Source organism: Siniperca chuatsi, linkage group LG20, assembly GCF_020085105.1.
Source record: "Siniperca chuatsi isolate FFG_IHB_CAS linkage group LG20, ASM2008510v1, whole genome shotgun sequence".
NCBI lineage: Eukaryota > Metazoa > Chordata > Actinopteri > Centrarchiformes > Sinipercidae > Siniperca > Siniperca chuatsi.
The window spans coordinates 13028308-13054691 of NC_058061.1; the positions used below are offsets into that span (position 1 = coordinate 13028308).

At 38.2% G+C, this 26384-nt stretch overlaps 2 protein-coding genes across 6 annotated transcripts in view; both read left to right on the forward strand.

Annotated features, from left to right (window-relative positions):
* Positions 1-3804, forward strand: part of lrp2b (low density lipoprotein receptor-related protein 2b) — a 48556-nt gene extending 44752 nt beyond the window's left edge. For 2 of the 3 annotated variants that reach the window (XM_044179788.1, XM_044179790.1), the window contains 9 exons: positions 32-119; positions 242-306; positions 434-596; positions 848-893; positions 1857-1988; positions 2380-2469; positions 2744-2827; positions 3118-3174; positions 3460-3804. In XM_044179788.1, coding sequence (XP_044035723.1) covers positions 32-119; positions 242-306; positions 434-596; positions 848-893; positions 1857-1988; positions 2380-2469; positions 2744-2827; positions 3118-3174; positions 3460-3498 — 764 coding nt within the window. In that variant the 3' untranslated portion in view covers positions 3499-3804. The remainder of the gene's footprint in view (positions 1-31; positions 120-241; positions 307-433; positions 597-847; positions 894-1856; positions 1989-2379; positions 2470-2743; positions 2828-3117; positions 3175-3459) is intronic. The other variant, XM_044179789.1, reaches the window with a different exon arrangement.
* A 2327-nt stretch (positions 3805-6131) lies between these two features.
* mpp3b (MAGUK p55 scaffold protein 3b) lies at positions 6132-26368 on the forward strand. 3 transcript variants are annotated; one of them, XM_044179791.1, is made up of 20 exons: positions 6132-6367; positions 15010-15158; positions 15954-16072; positions 16541-16618; positions 16801-16881; positions 17377-17514; positions 18599-18680; positions 19184-19269; positions 19387-19461; positions 20620-20816; positions 20946-21010; positions 21698-21715; positions 22027-22068; positions 23353-23418; positions 23593-23751; positions 24040-24120; positions 24674-24767; positions 24939-25047; positions 25392-25511; positions 25685-26368. In XM_044179791.1, exons 2-20 carry the CDS (start codon positions 15122-15124, stop codon positions 25862-25864), a joined length of 1827 nt encoding a protein of 608 aa, XP_044035726.1. In that variant the 5' UTR covers positions 6132-6367; positions 15010-15121; the 3' UTR covers positions 25865-26368. The 3 variants fall into 3 exon arrangements, with proteins under 3 accessions (XP_044035726.1, XP_044035727.1, XP_044035729.1); XM_044179792.1 differs by lacking the exon at positions 23353-23418; XM_044179794.1 differs by lacking the exons at positions 22027-22068; positions 23353-23418.
* Positions 26369-26384: the final 16 nt, after the last annotated feature.

Genomic DNA, 26384 nt, shown 5'->3' on the forward strand with positions numbered 1-26384 from the left:
TTATGCTTGTTGTTCATATAAATAATTTCAGGCTTTGATCCACCGCCCACCATGCCCCCACCATGTCAGTGTCAAAATGGAGGCATCTGCTACTTTGATGACAACAAGGCTCTCTGCAAGTAAGAATTCTTTTAGTCTTTACAACCAGGAATTAATACTGAAAAACACCAAGACTGCAAAAGCCTCCAAACTTATTTTTAATAATAAAACCTAATACTGACATTTGTATTTTGTTTCACAGATGTCCTCCAGAGTGGAATGGACAATACTGCCAAACAAATATATATGACGTGGTTGCATCCTCAAGTATATTTAATTTTACTGCCAGAAATATAACATTTAACATTCAAAGTCACCTGTAACCGGTAAACTATATCTTATTATTAATAAGCTGCCTTTTGCTTCCTCCTCTGTCCATGTCCCTCCATCTCAGTTGGAATAGCGATTGGAGTGACAGTAGTGATTGTGGCTCTGCTGGTTGCTCTGGTCTATGCTGCCAGGAAGAAGTCCAACCTGCTGGAGAGGCTACGGAACAGCTTGCCCAGTATGCCATCCATGCCCTCAATGCCGCACATGCCCAACCTGCCAAGCTTCAGGTGAGATGGAGCCAGAAGAGAAAGGATACAATAGATTACTCTTATTATTTTTTTCAGAAATGTGATGTCTGACATGTTTATTTTCCTAAATGACATGTTTTAGAGATGAGATTGTTTTACTTTAATGGAAGCTAGAACTTAATTATATGCTTTCAATATAGAGTATTAGACTCACAGGTTTTCTGTTTCTGTCAGGGTATGTACAGCATCATGTTACAGCTGAATCATATGTGTGTCTTGATGATTTTCAGAAATGGTTCGTCTCCAAATGCATCAAAAACAGAGGGGAGTGAAGCGGTCAGTAGCAAAGCAAAACAGCCGTTCATGACAAGGGATGGGTATTGTTATGATTTTATCGATACTACTACTCTTATCAATACTCCTTATCAATCCAGTAATTTATCGATAGACTTATTGGTTACTAAAGAATAATTATTTTCTAACATGTTATTAAAAAGAATAGATTCAGAACTGAATTTATTTTAAATATAACAAAATATTGTTTCCAGAGCAGCAGCAGCAACGCATCACTATATAACCTAATAATATCTCCCTGGAAACAAATTAGAAATCTAAATAAAATAAATAATATTCCTGACATTAAAACACAGGGAAGTTTAAAAAGAATGAAGAACATAGAAATCAAACCCTATTAGTCGTTCATCCTGTCCTCTGACATCCTGTCTCTTACTACTGATGGATATACTGCTGGGCAAGAGGAGGGGCTGCAAGAATTTGCTCAGTTTTAAGATTCATGGCAAATTAGGCTAAACAGTTAGGCTACATACAGTCAGCTTTTGCTTTAGCTTGTTCATAACATGTTCATTACATTTGGTATTAGCCTAACAAGCGTGCTTTGGCTAAAACATAGCAGCGGTGGTTGGGAGACTGTGAAAATAACAGTACAATAACTTTTCTGCATGTTTATGTTTGTTGATCATGCGTTTTGATAAATTACTCGTATTGGCTTTTTACTCGCGAAGGTTTTAGAAAGACAGAGGAGAGGCAGCACTCGCAACCATAAATTACACTAAAACCATATTTACCTCCCTGGTTTCTTCAAGTACAGATAAAATAACAAACCTTAAAATTACCCCAGGTTCTTAATAATTTACAACTAGTTCCAATTCAGAACCAGGTTTCAGGGGGCATCCCTATTCATGGCAGAAGCAAATGTTTCATGTCAAACATTGACTGCCAATGATTAACTCTTCCGATAAACAAAAAGCTATTATAGTTATTGCCTTGTTCTGACGTCAGGTTCCCTGTATGTCTGTGTCCGTGGTGGACGTGGAGGGGAAGAGCTTTGAGAACCCAACATATGAAGCTGGAGAACAGCCTGCTGCCACAAGCATGAAGACAGCCACCTCTGCTCCTGATGGAATAAACAAGGTCAATAAACAGAAATCATTGATTTTGCTCATACCTCCTCTTGCTTGGTGGCTGCATATATATGACATGATACATGGTAACAGTTTTAGATTATATGCCAAAGGGCAACATTGTCAAGAACATACTTTTCCCTTATGAATTTTCCTTGTCCCCTGCTGCAGTGTCCAAATTCATTTGAATATGTTTGATATAAACTTGCTGTAATTCTTGTATCTGAAACTGTTTTTATTTTGACAGTGCATATTTTCTATGTCAAATGACAATGAAAAAAACATGACATTGTGATCCAATGCCAGCACATCACTTATATAGAAGTTTTATATATATGTTGTTATATATGTTGATATATTTTCAATAGCTCAGTCTTGTGATCCTGTGTTTCCTTCCTCAGGAGTACATTAATAATCCTTTGTATGTGGAAGAAGTTCAAGATGTGGACGAGCCAACAAGAAGTGCAAACCAACCTGCCACTGCCAACAAGGTCGGTTTCACTTTCATCACCAACTTCATGTGACACTAAATGTTTATCTTATAACTGAATATTTCATTAGAAAACATCATACCACATTGAAGAAATGTTTTTACATAATAAATATTATTGTCTTTGTCATTAATCATTATCTAAGAGTATATTTCATATTACTTAATTGCATCTGTTCAGGTGTTACTGACCAAACAGACAGTCTTTTGTTTTATCAACTAGTTTAATATTCCTTTAAGCCATTTTCAATTTTTCTACCTTGTGGCCATTTTAGGAGGCTTTTGAGAACCCAGCATACCACTCAGACATGGAAGATGGGGACATCTCTTCTGCACAACCAGCGGCTTCGAACACACAGGTAGCCATGACGACATGTGTCAAAATGTTACACAGTGTTTACAGCTCAATATCTGAAAACAATAATTGCATGCTCTGAATGTTTGAAATTTTCAAGTAAAGGTCTGACATGATTTATTTAACAGTGTCAGACAATAGTGGACTAGATGTGAAGCCAGTGAGATCTTTTGAGTGTGTGGGTTTGTATATATATATATATATATATATGTGTGTGTGTGTGTGTTTGTGTGTGTGTGTGCACATGCTAATGTGCTCAGTTTTTGAAGCATTTCATTTCTCCTTTTTTTCCAGCAGTTTGAACCCATTGGGGATGACAGTTTTTTGTCTTTCAAAAACCCCATATACACGGTGAGTCCAGAATGACAATAAGCTCAGACTGAATGTGTCAGGATATACAGGCAGCAGTGTCTCAAAACACGCAGTCATTCAGGACAGTGTGAGTGGCAATTCAGTTTACATGGACCTTTTTGTAAATTATGTGACATGATTTTAGTCAGTCTCAGACAGTGTTTACTCTGGTTTTATTTTGTGTTAAAATACTACATATGACATTTATTTATATGATATAAACCAGCTTGGAAATGATATATCTCTTTGCTTCAATTTTTGTTAATAGTTGTGATCTTCCAACAGGAGAACACACTTGCAGCCTCTCCAGATTCTGACATTTGACCTCTACTGAAGTAACTGCACAGCTCAACAAGCAGAGCATTTCAAACACTGACAGAACAAATCAACCAAGACACTGTGTAAAAGAAAAATATTTTTTGTGTCACCTACTTAATTTTAATTTCAAATATAGCTATTTGTGTAAAAAATCTTTAACAGACCTGATTTAATGTAACTAATATGAGATTCAATAACTGAATAAAGTGAATAGAAACTTGTAAATGCAGTTTATGATTAGTTAGTTGTTTTATACTTTTATGTAAATTATGATTGTAAGAAAGTTAAATATTAAAATTGCTATTATCATCATTGCGTGTCAGTAAAAGTGTAATGATTAGACTGCAAATAGTGTGAGATGTCAAAGAAATTTTCAGATTTTAAGCTCTTTAGATTAAGCCCCTGATATTGAATGTTATTACAGTCTCTTTCTCTCACTTCCACCTTTCTTTGTGCGACAGTGCACATATCACAGGAGGATCTGTCATTATGACAAGACTGAGGCTCCCACTGGTGTTATCCACTCTGCTCATCACAGATAGGACTCTGATCCCCAGCTACTGTATCTGACCCACTGAGCTAAGATGAAGTGCTTTTGTCATCATCCATTTAATCACACAGAGAGCCACAATTTGACACTGTGATAACAGGGCAGCAGCAGCGATTCTGCTCCTCATAAATGTCTGAACACATCATTGTCTCGCAACAACCAGGCCAACCAGATGAGCAAAGGGACAAAAGAAAAGTGAGAAAGACAGACAGAGGGACTGGAAAATAGTGGAAACACAATAGGGAGGAATGTAAAGGGACCTGTGACTGGTGTGTTTCTATGTTTTGGTCCATGATGATTTCACAGCCCATGTTTTCTTACCACTGGTCCCCCACAAGGCATCTCTGACCACCAGCCAAAACATGTACAGTACATATTTTGGCTGCTCACCAGACATGGAGGGAGGGGATGAATAGCAATGGATGGATTTGAGAGGGGCGGACCAAAGCGGCATGCAGCTTGCAGCATGTGTGCACACTGTGCTGCCTTCATGAGCTGTCAGTAATGGTACAAACCCTCGGTTCTCATGCATGATCCAACAATGAGATTTCCATGATTCCGGAATGGAAAATTATTTTTTTTTATTGTTTTTCAGTCAAGTTGGGTTATGTGTATTGGTGTGGATACTAATGTTAGGGCAAATAGTCTTATTTTTATTAGATTATATAATAAAAGGAAGAATGAACATTTTCTTTAAACTTGCATAAAATTGCTTTAATGTGAAGTGTGAAGCCATTTTAGCAGCCCAATAGAGGTTAAGGTGTTTGGTTTTACAGTAGGTTATAGTTGTATGGAAGCCCATTTCTACCAGGAAAAGAAAAATCAGATGGAAAAAGTATGGCAAAAAAATTAAATACTTATGGTAGGTCAAAATTATGAGATACTAAGTCATATTATGACATAAGTCAAGATTCAGACTTTCCATAAAATCAAAATTCTGAAATGTTGACTTACTTTACTATCTCACAATTTTGACTTACCATTAGTATATTTGCCATTCCAAAATTCCATTTTTTTTTCTTTTCCTGGCGGAAATTGGCTTCCACAAATGTTTTGCAGTTTGCATAAAAAATGTGCATGGATCCCTATTTGCACTCGTGTTCAGAAAATCATTTACTTTACAATTTAAAGGTCCAGTGTGTAACATTTAGCTATTAGCTATTGGCAGAAATGGAATATAATATTTATAAGTATGTTTTAATTAGTGTATAATCACCTGAAAATAAGAATCGTGTTTTTATTACCTTAGATTAAGTCATTTTTATCTACATAAAAAGCGGGTCCCCTTCCACAAAGGTCACTACGTTGCACCGCCATGTTTCTGTAGTAGCCCAGAACGGACAAACCAAACACTGGCTGTAGATAGGGCCTTTCGCATTTTTTGCGGCCACCTTAGTTTCTCCTACATGCTTGGAAGGGTGTAGGGCAAGCGGTATTCAAATGGTTCCAAACTGCAATTTCACCACTAGATGCCACTAAATCCTACACGCTGGACCTTTAAAACCACTTTAAACTAATAGTCAACAATGATCATATGCCATGACTTGAATAACCAGTGAGGGGGCCACTGGGCAAAGATTTGGTGTTGGGCTCCTACTGACATCTACCCCCCTACCTCTAGCACACACAGCATTTTTTAGAAAGTAAACACAGTATAACAACACTCTAGATTTTGACATGATGTCCCTCTACAAGACAGGGCCACAAGATTACGTAATAATGTACGATGCCTTATTTGATATTGTAGTAGTAGTGATATTGATAATTGTAATTATTTAAAAGGCTCATAAATACTTTATTGATTCTGATTCCGTAGCCTACTTTTAAATAATTACAATTATTTACCAAAAGCCAAGCAATGCAATAAACCTGGGGGCCCCAAGGGACAGTTGCCCATTTTGCTGAGTCGGGTCAGTCCATCCTTGCCTAATGTACATTTTTCTCCATCTCGATTTCCAACCAGCTAATATCTACCAAAGACAAAAGCAGCATTAGTCTATTTTTTATCTATGAATCTATCTGTGAATATCTGTGGATGTTGGTGATTACGAGGAGCACCTGAAGGCAGCACAGAGAGAGAGAGAGAGAGCAACCTGACTGACAGAGGGGGAGGGGGAGGCTCGCTGAGCGATAGATTGGATGGAGCAGAGAAATAAAAACCTTATGCGTGCCAGTCAGCTGAAGACAGAGTGAAATACACAGAGAAAGAAGAAAGAGAAAACACAAAAGGGAGCAGACTCGTGTTATAACAGAAGCGGTGTTGGGTTTAGAGGACAGACAACAGAGAGAAACACGCACGCGGAGGTTTCGAGGAGCCTCAACAAGGTAAGGGTGCTGCTCTATAACGTGCACTGACTTAACTCTGTGCAGCTCTTTACCACTGTTGATTTGTGTGTGTCTGACAAAGAGAGAAATTGATAGTTCTGTCAGTTAGTCTTAATTTACACAAATCTACACAAAGCAAACACAAAACCTTATTCTGTTTTGTGCATATGCTCTGTGTATACATTTTGTTATTTAGGCTTTTTATAAATGGAGGTGTGAGTAAAACCATGTGTGACCTGACTGTGCTGCATGTTAATGAGGGGGGTTATCACCTGTGACTAATTGCCAACTGGTGGAAGAGAATATTGCATGAGGTCACACACCATCATAGACTACATAAGCTAATTAAAGGACTAAAAATGTCCTCTTCTCCTTCTGATAAATGAAAAGAGGGAAGCTGATCAATATGAACACAACAGACCTCAGTGAGAGGTGGTGGACAGGACAGGCCTTTTGCTGTGAGTTGGTCATGCTTTGCTGCAGGGCAGGACAGGGTTTTATGGCTTCATTGGCTTTCAGGCGAGCTAGAGAGATTCAATGAATATCTCACACAGGGTTTAGTAGACAAATGTGCACCAGTGTAGTTAAACCCAGTCAGGGGTTAAGAGGGAGTCTTAGGTCTAGAAACATATCTTCCTTTATGATTATTTTACCATGTTTTGGGGTAAAAATATGGAATTTTTTTAATGTAAATAAACCTGAGTATAATGTCAGCCACCAGTCAAAAGGTCATGTCAAGGTCCTCGTCTGCCCCTAAAATCTATTTGGCTGTGGAAAAACCTGAAATTGCTTCGTGAGAGAAGACACACAAACATCAGGTTTCCTTCACCTCAGACACAGAGTCAAATTCAATCTCCCAACACTGGAAGAGATTTTTTATCCTGCTGTATCTCAGAGTGGGCGTGTTGAAGGTGTTCTGAAGTGATGTTAGACTCATAAGCCTCTTTAAAAGCCGTCTGGCTCCTGACCTCCTCTACACTACAATTTTTATCCGAATTTAAAATCTAAACTAAATCTCAAGGTAGCTGCTTGGTAATAAAGATGAAGTTTTTAATGTTTGGTCGACACAGAATTTTCTATTCAAGAATAATGTTCTTGTGTTGAGATCAAACTGATTTGCATAAAATAATAAAGTCCTCTCTTCCATATACAGTGGTGTGCAAAAGTGTTTGCCCCCTTCCTGATTTATTTTTTTGCATGTTTGTCACACTTAAATGTTTCAGATCATCAAACAAATTTAAATATTAGTCAAAGACAAGTAAACACAAAATGCAGTTTTTAAATGAAGGTTGTTATTATGAAGGGAAAACAAAATCCAAACCTACATGGCCCTGTGTGAAAAAGTGATTGCTCCCTAAACCTAATAACTGGTTGGGCCACCCTTAGCAGCAGCAACTGCAATCAAGCGTTTGCGATAACTTACAGTGAGTCTTTTACAGCACTATGGAGGAATTTTGGCCCACTCATCATTGCAGAATTGTTGTAATTCAACCACATTGGAGGGTTTTCGAGCATGAACTGTGTACAATAAGCAGTTCCGAGCATGAACTGCCTTTTTAAGGTCATGCCACAGCATCTCAATAGGATTCAGGTCAGGACTTTGACTAGGCCACTCCAAAGTCTTAAAAAAAAAATAAGAAATCCGGAAGGGGGCAAACACTTTTGCACACCACTGTAGATCCAACACACTATTTCAGCTGTTGACCGACTTCAGGATTAGAGCCGACAGAATTAGTCGAAAAAAATAATAGGCAACAATTTAGTCATTTACGTGTCTTTTTTCAAGCAAAACTAGCTACACATTCTCTGATTCAAGCTTCTCAAATGAGACGATTTGCTGCTTTTCTTTGTCATATATCATTTTAAACTTAATATCTTTTGGACTTTTGGTTGAGCAAAACAAGACATTTTAAAACATCACCTTGCGAGTAAATGATCCTTTTTGGGATGCAGACTTGTTTTTCCATGTCGTTTAAAAAAAAAATAGAAAGCATTTCATGTTTAAAATGAGAAACACACTGTAAAGCTTTTGTGGAATTACTATAGATTAGCTTAGTACCTCGGCGAAATGTACAGCAGGCAACTTTTTTTTCCAAACGGATATTGGAATGAAATCTGCCATATCCAGATATGTCAGATCAGCCATGTGGGTGGCATCGTAGGTGGTGGATGGACTACACACACACACACACACACACACACACACACACACACACACACATACAAGAGCGGCGGGCAGATGGCATCAGCAGTGTGTCGGCGACCTCGCCCCTCTCCATCTCCCTCGTGACCCGTTCAACAGCAAATGAGTCTGGCAAACAGGTGGCGTTTGTGCATGTTTGTTTGTGAGTGTATGTGACAGTAGAGAGGACAGTGACATAAAGTTAAGCTCTCCGAACACAATGTCAGTATAATAAAGTACTACGCTGACTTGACTGTAGATTGTGCCTAGTTTAGTAGTAGGATGAATAATCTTGTCACAGTTTTGTGAAGGTAAATGACAAAGAGGCAGGGACACCAGGGACAAAGTTAACCAGCGGAAAACTCAATCAGTCAAAGCATGAAAGGGACAATCAGTGAGGATTTTTAGTGATTTCAGTCATCAACCTCAAAGCTCTATGATATACAGCATCTGAGGCATGACGAAGAGGCATGTGACTATGAAATGTTATCACGATCCAGCACACTCATGTGAGCACCAGCAGCCAGGGGGAAACCCATGAGTAGAAACATGAAATAAACCAATAACAAAACCATAAAGAACACACAGCTGACAGTTCTACTGTGCTGCCATGAAGACCCTGCCAGGCTAGACAGCCTTACAGCATGAGATACATCACAATACTAGTGAGCTTTTAGGAGAGGTTGTAGTAAACAAGATCAAGTGTTTACACACAGTCAAATAGTTTTCATTATAATATATTAAACTATTATTAGACTTTAAGCAGACAGTCCTTGAGCAACTCCCTCAACCCCTATGTTACTGAGACGAGGCAAGGTGATTTTAAAAGAAAACTTAACTCAGCAAATTATGAATTATTAATTCTTATATAAAATCTATATGCAAATGTAAAGGGCAGACTCTAAAACAATAATTAATAAACCTGACAACCAAATAAAAGTAAGCAAATGGACAAAATCTTGTATTATGCTCATATTATGAGTTAAAGTCAGAATGAAAGTTCTGATACTATTTCCATCTGCCAGCAATGTCTTACAGCAGAGACTGATGTCTCTTTGTATTTTCCTTGTCAATGAGCAGTTGAAGGGTTCTCTTGGTGCATTGAGGCAGATAATTCAAAAACTGTATGTCCTATGGCTTAAATAGTTACATTATCAGAACCAGGACAAGTTTGTCTACTAATTGATGTATAAATTATGTATGAAGAGTCAAAATTGTGGGCATGAGAGCAAGTTGAACAGAATTTTTTAACACGATTTTTCAGCAGCCCCGCACTCGAGCAATGATGTCACCCACTCTAGCGCTGAACATTCTGCCCAATACACACCCATTATAAACTTAGAAAAGGACTCAAAAAAAGCATCAAACATAAATTGTGATATTGAAAGATCTGTAAAAGATATCAAAAAGCTGAATACAAGTTTAATAGTTGAAAGTCTTGAGACCAGTTTAAAGTTTAAATGGAGTCTGTAGCTGAAAGTATGCAGAACTAGTAGTATTTCAAAGTGGACTAAGTTTGAAGAGGATTTGAAGATTGCTCCATTGACTTACATTGTAAAAAGAATTGTTGAAAAAAGCTTAATATTTTAAAAAGTATAAAAGGTAGGGGGGAAACTGTATAAAAGCACCCATGTCCTTAAAAAGCGGAACATTTTGATAGTTGAATGGTTTCTGTAGCTGAAAGTATGCAGAAGTAGTAGCGATGCAAAAAACGTACAGAAGAAAGAAAAATAATAAAGAATACAATAATAGTGGGAATGCTTAATCAGCATTGCATGTTTACATGGCACTTTTACTGAATAAATTGGTTAAAATGATCAAGCAATGTTGTAGATTAATTTTCTGTCAATCACACCCAATCAATTATTCAAATAAATTGTTTCAGTCTTCATTTTCATTTGCAAGGTAACTAAATGCTTTTCAGTATAGCCCCTGCTAAATCCTTGCTGCTATTCAGTTTCTCTTCTAATCTACCAGACCTTTCCAATCTGCTTCATTGTATTCATTGAAATCCTCAGTGATGCCGCGAGCACTACCACCTTAAATTAAGGAGGCTAGATAATACCACCATATGGCTGGAGCAACCTTAAGTATTTAGACGATAGACTCCAGAAAAAAAAAACAGAAAGATGTCGGCTTTAAGCTCTTCTCAGCCTCTTGTAATTGGAGTGAGAGAGTTGGATGGAGGGAGGAAGAGACGGAAAGAAAGGTCAGGAACGTGGGCCAAGTGTACAGGGAGGAGGGCTGAATGAAAGCAGGGAAAAGGGTGAGAGGATTTACCCCCAGAACTGTTAGCTTTGTTGCTTGAACCAAGTTTTCTCAATGGAGTGCGGTTGTGTGATGGCACAACAGACATGGAAAAACAAAATCACCTTTCATTTTGAGACAAGAAAAATTATGTTTGTTGTGTTTTTAATCTAAGCATTTAATGGTAATTCACCTCTAAATTTGGAAATAATAAAATCTAGAGGACACTACAAAGACAGTGTTGAGTAATTACAGAAGCAGTGAAGTTTTCAGTCTGACAGGAAAACTGTGTAACAGATAAAAAGGTTGTGATGACTTAATTTTCTGTCTTTTTAGATTGATTATTTTATCCCCCCAGAAAGATAGAGCAAACATAATGTTCTTTCAGCTTTCTTAACCATTTTAACTTTGTTTGTTTTGAGAAAATGAACTTTGTTCTGACTATTTACAGTCCATAGTCTGTCTGTCTATTAATATTTCTAATAAATTATTTCACATTCATATGTGATTTCATAGGTTGCTTAACGTCACCAAATCGCATAAATTCCAGTAGAGTTAAAAGCTGAGCTGGCAGTTACTGCTACTCTGCTACGCTAGGTAGCATTAGCAGAAGTTCAGGTTGGGATTTCTTTTCTTCATCATGACTTAATTAAGCAACTGACTCATTTAGTTATGAGGAATACCTAACGTCATTACCAATGTGTTAGTCAATAAGAATGTATATTTTATAGCTACAGAAAACAGCCGTAGAAAAATCAATAAGTACATTTAGCTTTAGCTAAGGCTAGCCGAGGCTATCTCACTCGCTAGCTTTCCCTTGACATGTCTCTCTTGCTTTAGCTGTCTTGTTGGTTGCCTCTCTGTGTGGCAGATTAATTGTTGGTTTTGGTCTTTCATGGGATTTGTTAACAATAAGGAAAATCTAGAATAACGCCAGTCATTTCTAGTGTGAAATTAAATTAATTGTGAGTGATCTAATGGCTGCAGTCTCAGAGCCTGGTTATTCCTCTGTTCCTGCTTGTCCACCATATTTTGATGATATCCTGCTACAGAACCGGGCTCCGTATCCTGCTGACAGAGAAGCAGAGAAAACATAAATAAATATTACCTCCCTGGCTTATTTAGTTAGCTGACACTGTGGAGGCCTGTATGTCTCGCCTAATAATGTGCAGAATCGATTTTTTTAAAAGTGCAACTTTGTCAATGCCCCACTGAGTGAGTGAATGAAGGGACACACATGCTGATGGTGGTGCAGCATTAGACTGAATCAATCTGGGGGTATTATTATTGATGCCTGATTAAGGGTCACTCATGTGGAGAGCTCAAGGGTCATGTCATGCTCTAGCAGTGATCCTGGATGGACAACATGTAATTACAAGACACTGGTGACGTTAGTCTATCTGTCAACGTGTATATTTACTGAGACACAGCAGTAAAAGATAGAAGCCAAATTACAGTACATTAAAGGAATAGTTCGACATTTTGATAAATACACGTATTTGCTTTTGTGCCGAGAGTTAGATGAGAAGATTGATATCTCTTATGACTGTACAATAAATATGAAGCAAGAGATGGTGAGTTAATCTTAGCGAAAAGACTGGAAACAGGTGTAAACTGACAGGCTCTGTCCGAAGGTAACAAAATCCACCTACCAGCACCTCTAAAGCTCATTAATTACCACATTAAATCTATACATTGTGGTTTTATAAGCTTGTTTTTCATCACCACTCAGCAGTCTAAAGCACAATTGATTGTACTGCATTTTAAACATTTTAAACCTGGGCTGTATGAACACTTGCCACCAGCCAAATGAAGGTCTGTTTGTGCAGTGGCTGTTCGTTCTAATTGCCACTTTGGCATGATGCCATCCTGCCTTCAATCAGTTTTTCTCCTTGGTAGCTGGTATGTTTTCACCAGCCCACCAGAGGAAAATGTGACCACAAAGTGACAGAATATTACCAATAATTAACACCACAATTGTAAATCACTATTTTACATACAGTTATCAGAATATTTGACATAAGATGACAGAAAAACAAGAAAAGGTAGTTTTTAAAAACTCTAAGATACCAAAATAGAAATTCTCCTGTGTTGTATAGACAAACTGTCGTGGCTGTAAGTGATTTCTGTAAATATAATCAGCAATAACATGAGGCTGATAGATGTCTCCATTCATCTGTCTTAACAGTAAATAAATGTAATGAGGGCTTGACAACTTGCTGCATTGGCAACATGCTGATCAGGTGCTTCTAGCTTTTGTTTATGGACGTCAAGCGTGTGTTTGTGGTAATTGTGGATGTCTAACAATTTGCCAGAAAATGCTGCAGGATTGTTTTGTAATTTCCATCTCAACGGAAATGTTGCTTCCACAGTGAAAAACACAGACTTTCAGTTTGTTGTTTTTTATAGTCTGCTCCACACAGATTTCTGATGGGTCGTTTCTTATGTGACATCCAGTCAAGTGTCATTCATTTGTTTGTGTCTATAACTTCTTCATATTTGTCTTTTTAAATAAGTAGTGTCCTTTACCAATAATGGAGTACCCTTTCCAGTCCTGAAAAAGTGATGGAGAGAGATTAGTGTTGTGTCTTGCTTGGTTGTTCACATTACAAACTGCCATTGAACACATCAATATATCTGACTAAATACAGATTCTTAAAGATGCAACAGGTGGCTGCAATGAATTCTGGTCCACTGTAGGTGGAAAACATACACTTTTACGATACAAAAATGTAATGTCCTTTTGGGGAGTTGGCTGAGAAGTTTTCTTCTGTCAAGCAGTGCAGGAAATGTCTAGACATACACGTCATGCCCGTGGGAATAAAAAAAAATCACTAAAGCAGAAAATGTACCCTAAGGTACACTGCGACCCTCCCACAGATGTGTCTACACCTACATAGCCAGCAGTTCCAGGAGCAGTTATATGGTTAGAGCAGGTATACAGCATACACTGCTGCTTCTCATGATATACTGCACGAACTGTTAATTAAGAATCTTATCATTGCCTGATCTTCATTGATCTAACCAATGCATTGCAGTACTGTGCCTTGACATCTGAGGAGGAAAATGTACTACATCATCTAAAGAAAGGCCACATCCTCCCTTTAATCTATAAGATATAGTAACAAAATCTCAGCTCCCTTTTTTTATTGGTAAATTTGAGTATGTCTGCCAAAACGTGTTTCCACTTGGGAAATGATGCTTTAAAGTAAGGTGATGCTGTTCATGATTCAATTTAAAGGACAATGTTGTACAAGATTATTCATTTTGCCAGAAGTTGATCGGTATTTTTTTTTTTAAAAAGGCTGGAAAAGTCATGTTTTCCACTAATGTCTATAATATTTTCATCTGCCAATTTAGTGGAGCATTCACTGTATAGCTGAGTTTTCATTAAAGCTTCTGGTTGTTCAGGGATGAGATTGGCATAATGGTAATGAAAATCTTCCATTGATGCCAGATTGAAGCTGCTTCGCTGCTCACAGCCCCAAACTAGTTAAGCGAATAATATGACACAACTCAAATACCAGTTAATTAATCTGATCTGTGAGACACTTGAAATGTAAACACAGGGGGAGGGTCATTGGTACTGTAGGGTTGCCATGGTGACAAACAAGGTGAAGGATCCTATTGGACAGAAGTGGTCAGTATGAAATGAATGCTTTATGCCTCAGTAATGAGAGCAGCTATTAATTATATTGAAACTTCAGCTCAGTAATGGGTTGATTCATCACTGTCAAAGGCAGGTTGCCCTTTTAAAAAATGTGTTTACATTTAGTAATTCGAAGGTATTTTAAATGAGAAATTACATGCTTTAATAAGTTAGCTCCAAGGTACAGAAGCGTGTTTTGTGTGTGTGTGTGCATTTTTTGCCTTTATTTGATAGTGACAGGAAGAGACGGAGGTATGATATGCAACAAAGGTCACTTGCTGGAATCGAACCAGCGACTGTTGCGACCATGTGGCATGTGCTGGAAATGATTTATCTTGTTTTAAAATTTGTCAATATTTAATCCTATAGTGCAAATAGTGTTTTCAAGCCTGTGTAGTTTTAAATTAATCTCTGTGGAACAAAAAATAATAATTCTGAGAATAAAAGGGGAAATAAAAGTTTTCTGAGGGAAAACTGAACTACATTCTGAGAAATCTTCTATCTGCATTTTTAAATAGGGGTTTAATCTTAAAGTCACAAGTGTTTTTATTTTTCCATTCCCAGCCGTGATTTTTCACCTTGGCCATACGTGAGTAACAGAAGGACTCCAGTGGAGAGATTTCACCGGCTTTGTTTTCCCTCCCTCCCCCTCTCTGAACCCTCCTGCCTCCTCTGAATGATTGAAGCCATGCCCATCGTGTCTGCAAGCACAGGTACAACCAAACATTCATATATATGTTTATAAATAATGCAAGTGCTAATATATGAAGCAAACATTACTGGAGCTTAAACTAAGACAATATTTTAAGAATGCTGTTATTGTAAATGACATTAGTACCAAAAAATAAAAATTTTAAAAAAGAACCTTTCTGTTCATCATCATCTCAGACTTAACTTTGGAGCTCGGGATGTATGTAATTTTTATTTGGATGCTGATCTGCAAACTGACATCAAACGACCTACAACAAATGTTAGATACTTTGTTTCACTGAAATCTGGGCAGGAAGGAGGTTGGGTTATAAGTTTACAAAGGCAGATATTGGAGAAATAAACTAAGCCTTATAGTTTCCTCTCTAAAGAGGAAATGTTTTGGATATCAGGAAGGCTTGGGGACTTGGATCTGAATGTCAGTCCACGCAACATTTGTTGTTTCCTTGTGTTAGAAAAAAAGACAATCTGATGGTACTGCTTTAATGAAACAGTGTAAAACAGATCTAAGATTCCAGATCCAAGTTTAATTGGTTTTTATTATGATCCCTAAACAAGACAAATACATCCAACATCATGTTCAAATAGGTATGAAAAAAAAATTGTAATGATGCAATGCTTTTATTTTGTTACTGTAATGATGTTATTTATGTTATCTATTTTTGTTTTTTATTTTTGTTATGTTATCTATTTTCAGTGGCCTGATTTTTTTTTTTTTTTTTTTTTTTTAAGTTCATGATAGAAAATTGGTGTTTTGAATGAGTGATTAATACGTAACTCCTGGTTTTTATGATCTATAGGGCTGCATGAGACTCTGGCCCTGCTCACCTCTCAGCTCCACCCTGATGCCAACTATAAAGAGGACCTGGTCTTCCTCAAAGATGTCTTCAGTGAAAAAAGCCTTGGTTACCTCATGAAGGTACAGCCAATATGTCTGAGTAGAAGTGACTCTTAGACTGTGGCCTTCAAATCATGTTTGACAAAGGGACATCTTGTCACATACTATATTTCTTTGCAAAACAAATCTAAAACCAGAATACTCTTAGAGACCCACCAAGCTTGAACAACCTGCAGTGCTGCAAATAAAAACACTCTTGTGTCATCAGAAATGTTTGTCTAGTATCTTCTGGATTTGACTTTCTGAAAAAAAAATGTATAAGAATGCAACAATGTTATCAGACTGTCCTAGCAGAGCTTGCATACAGCTACAATACTTATCTCTCTAGATATATAATGGTAGAAATTCCAATCTTTTGTTTTTGTCTAAATTTAATCAGCTGATTCTTGGAAAAAGAAGCTTCTGTCCACCAAATGTCATGTAAATAAGTTACTCTTTGTGTGTGTTTGTGCATATCTGCATGTCTTTTCATTTGTTTGTACATCCCAGATCCATGACAAACTGAGGCAGTATGAGAAACACAGCCCGACTCCAGTTCTACACAGCGCCTCCTGTCTGGCAGAGGATGTAGGTGCAATCTTTCCTCAATATTGCAAAGCCAAACTAAAGCTGAATATTAAATAATATAGTAATTAAATACCATGTATAAGTAAACATTTATTGTAAGCAAGCAAAGGCAATTTCCTAAAATACATTTATTTTGAGGACAACATGTCAAAATATTAGATTTTCTGATTTTAAATCGTCAGCTGGCAGAAGAGCTGCAGAATGGAGCGCTGGAGTCCGATGAGAGAGAACTGCTTCTTCTGCTGAGCACTCCTCACCTCAAGGTACACACTCACTCACACACATACATTTTCTCTTTCCTCACACATGCACATCCTCTCATTCCCTTTTGATCTCTTTAATGTCGCAGTGCTTTCACCCTGAGCTGCTCTGATTTTCCTCTAAGTTGATCATCTATTACATAACCCCAGCGTGGAAGCTGTCTGAACCCCTTCCCCCGTCCCCTAGACACAGACAAGACTGCCTAATTACTCTTATCAAGTGATTATGTTCAACTTTTTGGCTTTCTGGGGAGTGGGAAGAGATGATGGCTGTGAAACCGGAATGCTCATTTGCAAAAGCAGCCAGTGAAGGGGTGTTATTCCTCCTTTTTTCTTTTGTTTCTTTTCTCCCTGACTTTTCTTTTCTGCACAATCCACTTTCCATTGCTTTTCTTTAGTGTGTTATTTGCTTTTTCCTGCTGTCTTTATGTTGTCATTGTTGTTCAAGCTCTTAAATCTTAGTTGTCTGGGCATTTGTCTGTGTATCTTTTTGTAAAGGCGGTGCTGTCGGCCCACGACACAGTGGCCCAAAAGAACTTTGACCCGGTGCTGCCACCACTGCCGGAGGATCTGGATGATGACCTGGAGGAAGAGTCGGTCAAGATTGTACGCCTGGTGAAGAACAAGGAGCCCCTGGTTAGTGCTGCCTCCCACCTGAGGACATAACAAAATAAAAAAGCTCTCCCTTCCATCAACAGCTGCTATTCTTGTGCCCTCAAGTGAGGCGTTACGACTCCATTTTCTTTAATGGAGGCTTTAGAGAGCTCCAGGGTGTGAATAAAAAAAATCCATTCTCAAGGAAATCCTTCAAGCAAAGGACAAAAAATAGATTTGGTGTTAACTTGTCAAACACCTGCTGAAGTGACACCAGTTTTGCAGCAACAAGCTTTCATTATACAGCTAAACATCTGCTGATTAAGTCCAGTCCAGTTAGATCCAAACATGACAGAATATAAGCTTAGAAGTTTAATGCCAGTGATTCAACCTGCTGTTCTTCTTTTGACTTTCTGTCACATCAATACCACTCTTATTACTGTACGCTGAAGCAACAGTTGCAGCCGGTTAGCTTAGCATAAAGAATAGAATCTGCACCAACTAACCATACCAGCACCTCCTGAAGCTCACAATTAACACATATCTTGTTTGTTTAATCCGTGTTGAGGCAGATTTTCTTACCTTTTGGATGGAGCCAAGCTAGTTGTTTCCTCCTGTTTTCTAGTCTTTATGCTAAGCTAAGCTAACCATATCCTGGCTGTAGCTTCATATTGAGTGTACAGACACGAGAATTGTATCAATTTTCTAATCTAACTCTCAACAAAAAAGTCAATACGCACATTTCTGAAAATGTCGTACTATTCCTTTAAACTTGATTTACTTAAAGTGGGTTGCAAAATGTTTCTCTGATATAGTAATAAGAAATGTAACCACATGTTTACTAGTATATCAAGAGCATGAAGTTTCAAAGGTACCATCTTTTGTCAGTGTAGCCAACCGAGCTAAAGCACAAACAGGAAGGTGATCTTGATGATCAAGTATCTAAATCTCCAGTCACACAGAGTTTTGACATTTACTATAACAAGTTATTGATCTTTCCAGCAAAAGCTACCAACCTGCACACGAGGAGCAGCATTTTACCAGTCTACCAGAGGATTATATTAGCTCAGTGAACTGAAGATTAGACGTGTGGAAATCTGATCTATTGTTGCGTCTTTTCCTCCAGGGAGCGACTATCCGGAGAGACGAGGCGACAGGAGCTGTAATCGTGGCCAGAATCATGAGAGGAGGAGCAGCCGACCGCAGTGGTGAGAACAGTGTTCACATATATATCATAATGCAAATGTCAGTTGTATTATTTTATTTCCCTGAAAAATAAATTTATGGTCTGATTTAGCAAAACCATAAGAAAATAATCCGACTTTAGACACAAAGTGAAATCATCTTTGTTCCTCTTAGATGTAGGACTTTCTTATCTCTACTGATATACAGACAGAGAAGTGAGGAGATTATGTTGTGTAACCCCATGAACTGTCAACAGAGATCAAATCCTTGAGATTAGTGCCACAAGATTGCATATTTTGAGATTACAAACAAGGGTTGCTCCTGGCTGTTGCCATGGAAATGTTATTGACTTCAAGCCGATGGAAAATTGTCTTTTTTTTTTTTTTTTGTTCATATCTGAGCCTCACAATCTAAAAATAGTCTTAGTTCTACTACATGAACTGGGATTTGTCTTTATTTTCTTCGGCTTGCAGGCTTGTTTTCAGTAGACTTGTTTTGTGGGTGTGTGTTGTGCTTGTGTTTCCAGGTCTGGTCCATGTAGGAGATGAGCTACGAGAGGTCAACGGAAACCTGGTAACACACAAAAGACCAGATGAAATTAGTCAGATCCTGGTAAAGAAAACAAGCTTTTCCACATAGCACCATACTAGTTCAGATACTATATGATTATTCCCTGATGATTACTGTGGATGCAGTGGATGATGATGCTGCTCTGATGTTTTTGATCAGTCCCAGTCACAAGGCTCCATCACACTGAAAATCATTCCAGCTGTTGCAGAAGAAGACAGACTGAAGGAAAGCAGGGTGAGGACTCCTAAATATACAACCAGTTTGCTTCAGAAAGAGTCAACAACCACTTACTCCTCCACCAAAAACTGGGAAAAGATGTCTGTTTGATGTTTTTAATAATTTTCTAAATGAAAACTTTGTTGTGTTCATATCAATGATTTGCACCCACTGTCAAGTCCTCCTCTTGTTCAATTTCCCAAAATACACCCGGACAACTCAAATTTTCAACTTAATCACTTTTAATTTTCTTTTTGGCTTTGTCAGTTGATCAGTAAATTAGGTTGTAAACCTTTAAAGACAGAGAAACAAAAGTTACCATTTTGACTAAACATTTTCAAATGTTTTAGTAAAGTTTTAACATAATTTTAACATTTTTAACTTGTACTATCCTTTTATCTTATGCATTTACATTTTTTCAAACTCAAAATAAAATTTAGCACAAACTCATTTAAACACAAAATCAATGAAGTCAATGCTGCAGTGTGTTTCTTAGCCAATCTACACAGCAGTTAAACATACTTGTCCAATTAAACAGCATTTCAAACATCATATAATTAAATAAAACATTTCACCGACCATTGGCGTCTTGGGATTGAACCTTAGAGTGAACTTGGAGTGTCTTCTCTCTGAAGTTTCTTTGTTTAAATGAATGATAACCTCCATGTTTTTACAGGTGCTTTCAATCAGTGACAATGACTGATCTGGTCATAAGCAGCCAGTTTGCTGCTGCTGGTGCACTTTGGGAAGTGTAGTTCTTTTAGACCTACTCCTGAGATTCAGCTCAACACCCACTCTCATTGATAGTCTCATTAGGAGCAGCAGAATTGATCTCTTGATAAATGTATAAAAGATGCAACATTTTGGCAATACCCTTATTTACTTTCTTATTAGAAGATTGATACCGCTCTCATATCCATCCAGTCAATACAAGGCTACAGACAGCAGTCGGTTAGCTTGCCTTAGTAAAAAAAAAAAGAGAGCTAGAGAGAGAAGTTCAAACCCTGGCTCATTTCTCACCTCCACACACCTGTGAATATCGGATTGTTGGTTTCATAAACAGTTTCATAAACAGGGGTTCCAAAGCTATTCGTCAATCTGAAAAGCATACTGGCAAAATATCAAACTATTACTTTAAAGTTACCATTGCTAACAGAATATTTCTGCTCCCTAAAGGTTTACCTTCGGGCTTTGTTTGACTACACACCCTATGAGGACAAGGCCACGCCGTGCCAAGAGGCGGGACTTCCTTTTAAGAGAGGGGACATTCTTCAGGTTGTTAGCCAGGAGGACGCCACCTGGTGGCAGGCCAAGAGGGTGGGCGACTGTAACCTGCGTGCTGCCCTCATCCCCTCTACACAGTTCCAGGAGAGGTAGTCAGCATCAACTCTGCTGTCAAAGAAATAACACTGTGTGGATGTGTAGGATTTGAAAATATCTGACTAGGCTGCATTTTTCAGATCAAAAATAAATCTTTCCTCTATTGTTTTTGTTCTTCCCAGGCGCCTGAGATACAGGATGAAAATGGGTTCTTTCCCTGCCCCTCTGTCCCCCAAAGCTCCTACATGTAAGCCCGTTTCCCTCCTGCAATCAAAAATAGTGTTCCATAACCTTTGTAACCATAAATATACAAGAAGCTTAGATCTACAGATACAGCTTGTTTTGGCTAAATGTAATCTAGCCAAGGAGATACAGAAAGAGAGATTATGACAAAAGAACAGGGGATCTGAGGTTAATCTCTAAAAAAACAAAACAAAAATGTAATCCATTGTTTCATTTACAATCCAATTTAAAAGTAAAATGAAACAAAGTGGTTTTGAAAAACAATGGGTGGTGGTGAATTCAGTTATTTTCTTGTATCTACTCTATCTGCATAAAAGCTAAACTCCCTAATTTAAGTTTATAAAAAGCTGTAGAAATGCTGCAGTATAATGATTGTGTTTGTAAAGGTGTTGCTCTTTGAACTGAATGTAAAAAACATTTTTAAATGTACTTTTTGTTTTCATGTAGAATACTGTGACTCAGGTAAAAACCCTATCTTCTATAGACTCTTTAATAAATCTATACAAATGACGTAAGAGCTAAATAAAGAAAAGCAGGTAAGTTGGCACAGATATCATTTATGTATGACATTTGAAGTTTTATAGTGGATTTGAGAAAGGAGCAGAACAGTGGTAACATTACAGTACAGCAGTAATATTCTGTCACTCTCTATAGTGATACTTTGTGTTATTCCTTGCATTGCTAACCTCAGATGATCGTGCTGAGAGAGGTACGTGGACAAACCCTTATGTTAGAAAATCATCCCTGCATTGACTCTGTAATATCATGGTCAGAATTTCTAAATGAAATTCTATCAGCACCCAACCTAAAACTCAAAAAAACACAAATTATGCCACACTCTTTCCCTCTCCACAATGTTACCCCCCCTTTTTTACCACTACAGTTAATTTCATACCCTCTAAATCTTAGTAATGTAGTTACTGCACTTAACCTGCTGTGTTCTGACATTAAAGTACCCTCAACATCAACCTCTCCTCCCCCCTCTTACCCTGTCTTCTCTTCCTGCATGCCATCCTACAGAAGACTGTGACAGTGAGGGTGCTCTGAATGGAAAGGATATAGGTGAGGAGGCACAATCAATGAGTTTATACTAATCACTGCAACATCACATTCTGCTCAATCTGTGTGCTAATCCATCCCTTCTCTTAGAAACTGCAAACTATTCTTGAGGTGTTGTAGTGGATTGCTTTGTCCTACTTTGGTTTGGATTGAATGGTTAGGACAGGTGTAAGCTTAAAATCTGCATTCACTGGTTTATTCTCTGAACTCTATGCCATATGTAACCCCTCACCTCTGCACTCTTTAGCATTTTAAATACAGAAAACCATTCACTGGAAAGATTTTTTGTTCCTCCCACACCTGACCTGATCTGCTGATGTCTTTACAGCTCAGTTAGCAATCTCACCACTTTGTTCATCAAGCTTCCTAGCTGCTCTTATTGGCTTAATGTGACTGTGCTTCTGTGGATTCGTTCTGCCTAAAAGCATTACCATAGCCATTTTGACCTGGACCTTATTTTCACATCTTATTCCATCATACAGATTGACTCTTACAAAACCTTATACACAGACACACACTTATACACATATTTTAAGTGGTTGCTTCATTACTTTCTTAATCTTTTCAGCGTGCTTAGTGCAAAATAAATGAAGTCATGAATTAATGACTCATTTACTAAGAATGACTCATTACATAGTATGCAGTATAGCATTCATACAAAAGTGATATTTAAGAGTTTAAAACATTTAATAAGTGTATCGACTGATTAATTAATTTTTAGCCGTACAACTTCACAGAGCCGCACAGTCCTGTTTAAGCAGTTGCTTCATTACTTTCTTTGTTAGATTGTCATGAATTATCCTAAAGTTTAAACATAAGGATTACTCGTTACTTGGTAAGCAGCATCAACAGGCAAGTAAAAAGCAAATACCTCTACAGTGAAACAATTGTGATGATTTGAATTGATTATTTTGATGGACAATGATGTGAAAACTGTTAAGGTTAAAAATAGCTGGACTATAGGATCAATAGAAGTGATGTGTGTGTGTGTGTGTGTGTGTTGTGGGTGTGTCTTCATGCCCTCGCTTTATATTAGAAAGCTGAGCACTGTGTGTGGACTTAACTCTGACGGGCTTTTTGTGCAGTATGCTACAGCCACCGAGCTGCTCACTGTGTCTTTGTGGCAGCTCATTTATCTCACTGTGCTTCACAAATGGCCTCTCTTCACGCTACATGCTAAAGGTGCTTGGTGTTTGTTGAAGAAGTAGACACAGCATGCATGGCTTCCGAGTTTCTATTCTGTTGAGATTTAAGCTGGTTGAATAACTGGTCTAATATGAGCTGTAGTTTCTCCCAAGAGTAAGGCAGTCCCTGCCTTCTGTGGCCATGCTTTCTCATGGGATTTTTACTCAGGTACTCTTACTGATTTCTAATGGTGTTGTTCAGCGTGTCTGTGTTGTGTGATGTATGGCACAGATTTTTGAATTTCAATCGGGGATAGTGAGAAATACTCTCTGCAATAGGCTTTGAGAGGGTTTTAGTGTATGGATCTCTGTCCATCTTACATTTGCATGTCTTTGACCACAGCTGGCCTGCGCAGAAGTTTCCGCCTCAGGAAAGATCGCCAGGGTTCACCAGGAGAACCTCACACTCCCGATGCCAATCACACAGAGTTCCTGATTTATGAAGAAGTAACACAATATCTGCCACGCCCTGGTGAAAGGCCTCGTCTTATAGTACTGATTGGTAGGTTCATTGAAGAAACTATGGTATGCTGGTAATTTTAGAAAAGCGGTTGCTATTACACAAGGCAAGACATTTATGTAATGACACATCTCTCGCCAGCATAAATCTAAGAGTATTTCCCTTAAGTAAGAACTTGTCTGGTCCTGCCATGTGTGAAAAACTCTTTTAGAAAGTAGAATCAAGTGTTTTCTGAGAGAGATCCTTCTGCATGCAGATGTTTTCCTTAGCACATGATCATCTTTTGTATAACTGTCTATTCAGTTATTTATTGTTATTATGTGGTCACAGGTTCCCTGGGAGCTCGGATCACTGAGCTCAAACAGAAGGTGATCGCTGAAAATCCTCGACGTTATGGTTTGGCTGTGCCTCGTAAGTCTGTTTGCGAGATGTACCTGTTAGTAGCTGTAATGCCAGTGAGCTAGGATTTAAATAATATTAATCTACAGGTTGCAAACATCTTCATCCACTGGATGTTTTATGCAAAGCTTACACCAAAACTAATTAGCTACGATGTGGCAACATTTGCACCAGCCCTGCTCTTTCACTGCTTTTGAGAGGGATTAGACGTTCACTAGTGCAACCAGCTTATGAGTTAAAATGTAATACTTGTGATAACAAGCACTCACCTCTGGTGTTTGATGCATATGATTACATACCATATACAGGCTCTCACTCACATATCCAAAATGGTAGCACTTTATAATAAGGGTATTATAATAAGGGTACAAAACACAAGTTTAAGTAATGTATTACTAATACATGAATCAATGCAGTATGTATCATGAATTCCTGTTACTCACCATAAAAATAAATGACCGTCATGACTCGTGCATTAGTTATGCATGTTTTTTGTAAATTAAGTGTTACCCCCTAAAACATACAAACACTTCCTGCTGGCTGTGTTTGAACATGTGGCCTGAAGACACCACTCGAGCCAGGAAGTGTCACGAGAGAGAAGGAGTGGAGTACCACTTCATCACGAAATCTGCTTTCGAGGCTGACATCCAGAATGGCAAGTGAGTATTGGACACTGAAGACAGTATCTTGTAAACCAAGCAATTAAGTGCAACAAATGGTTTACTCTTTATTTCAGAAGAAATGGATTAACTGAAGCCTTCCAAAATGTGTTATTACTTTGCTGTTACTTCTTTGTCTGAATAATTCATGATGGTGCTGTATTTCTGCAGATTCATTGAATATGGGGAGTATAAAGATAATCTGTATGGCACCAGTTTGGAGTCCATTCACAGAATTCTGGATCAAAACAAGGTCTGTCTGGTGGATGTGCAACCACAGGTTAGTATCTAAACTGACATGCAGTGCTGATTCATTACCTGGCAAGTACCTGTACTTTTAATTCAATAAATGTGCAAGGACCTGTCCAGGAACATGCACAGACATAGGGTCAGATATAAATATTTCATATTTTTTAACACAAAGTAACTCGAATTGTTATAAAGAATATAGTCACTAATAACTTTGTTCTACATCACATGCTGACACTTGGTTTGAATAGGACTTCATATACAGTGAAAACAGAAGACTTGACCTTCTGTTCGTCTTATCTTTGGTGAATTACCATATATGCTGTTCCAGTTGCCTGGTGAAATGTGTTCAGTGTTTTCCCCCTCCACCTTCAGGCACTGAAGACTCTACGTACGGCCGAGTTCAAACCGTATATCATCTTTATAAGGCCTCGCATCTATGATAGTCAAAGGAAACGGCTTGGCTCCTCCTCCTCACTCAGCTTAGCGATCACGGTGAGTTATATGAAAACACTGCCCGCTGGAAACTCGAATACCTCGACAAACAGACCGTCTAATCAAAGTGTCTAAATGCAGCCTTTGGACAAATTAAACAAGTTTTTTTTCCCATGCGTGTGTATCATTTAAATGCTGCTCAATCAACATCTCTCCTTCCTTGTGCTCACTAGGAGGAGGACCTACAGGAAATGAAACAGTCAGCTGAGCAGATGGATGAGTGCTACGGCCATGGGGTGGACTATGTTTTGGTGAAGGAGGACCCAGTCAGTGCCTTAGCTGAGCTCCAGGTCGTACTGGAGAGGGTGCAGATGGAGCCTCAGTGGGTGCCTGTGTCCTGGGTGAGGAGCTAGCCTACTTAATGGAACTTTATTGGTTCAAATTGGATCAGCTGACCTCTGTGTGTCCAGGACGGATAAAACTGCAGGAAGCCTCCAGAGCTTCTGAGTGTTGGAGTGATCCAGTGTTTACTGCCATACTAACCATTACACAAATACAGGTTTGTGATAGTTGGCTGAGTCAAGTCAGTATCATAAAAGAGCATTTGCAATAACTGAAAGCTGCTTTTTCCATCAGTCTGAACACCAAGCCTTTCTGTTTTAGATTCTTCAGTGTTAAATGACATACTGTATACCTAAACTATACAATGGCAACAGCTGACAGGCTTGTAGGACAAAGATCTGCACCCAGTATGATCAATTATGTGAGACGTCTACTGTAATAGCAGCTACAATGTGAAGTGCCATATCGAGCAGTTACAAACAATATAAAAAATCTGCTCACGCTGGAGGCTGTACTCGTGTTACTGTTACCTGACTTTGACAAAAGCCTGAATTAAATAAGAGAAACGTGTTGAATTTGTCTGTTGGCACT

Excerpts from the sequence above, each read along its gene's own strand:
- mpp3b (XM_044179791.1), top strand. The coding sequence starts at position 15,122 with ATGATTGAAGCCATGCCCATCGTGTCTGCAAGCACAG. Across the intron at positions 16,073-16,540 it reads GCCTTGGTTACCTCATGAAG|ATCCATGACAAACTGAGGCA; the intron begins GTACAGCCAATA and ends TGTACATCCCAG. Across the intron at positions 18,681-19,183 it reads AGGAGCAGCCGACCGCAGTG|GTCTGGTCCATGTAGGAGAT; the intron begins GTGAGAACAGTG and ends TTGTGTTTCCAG.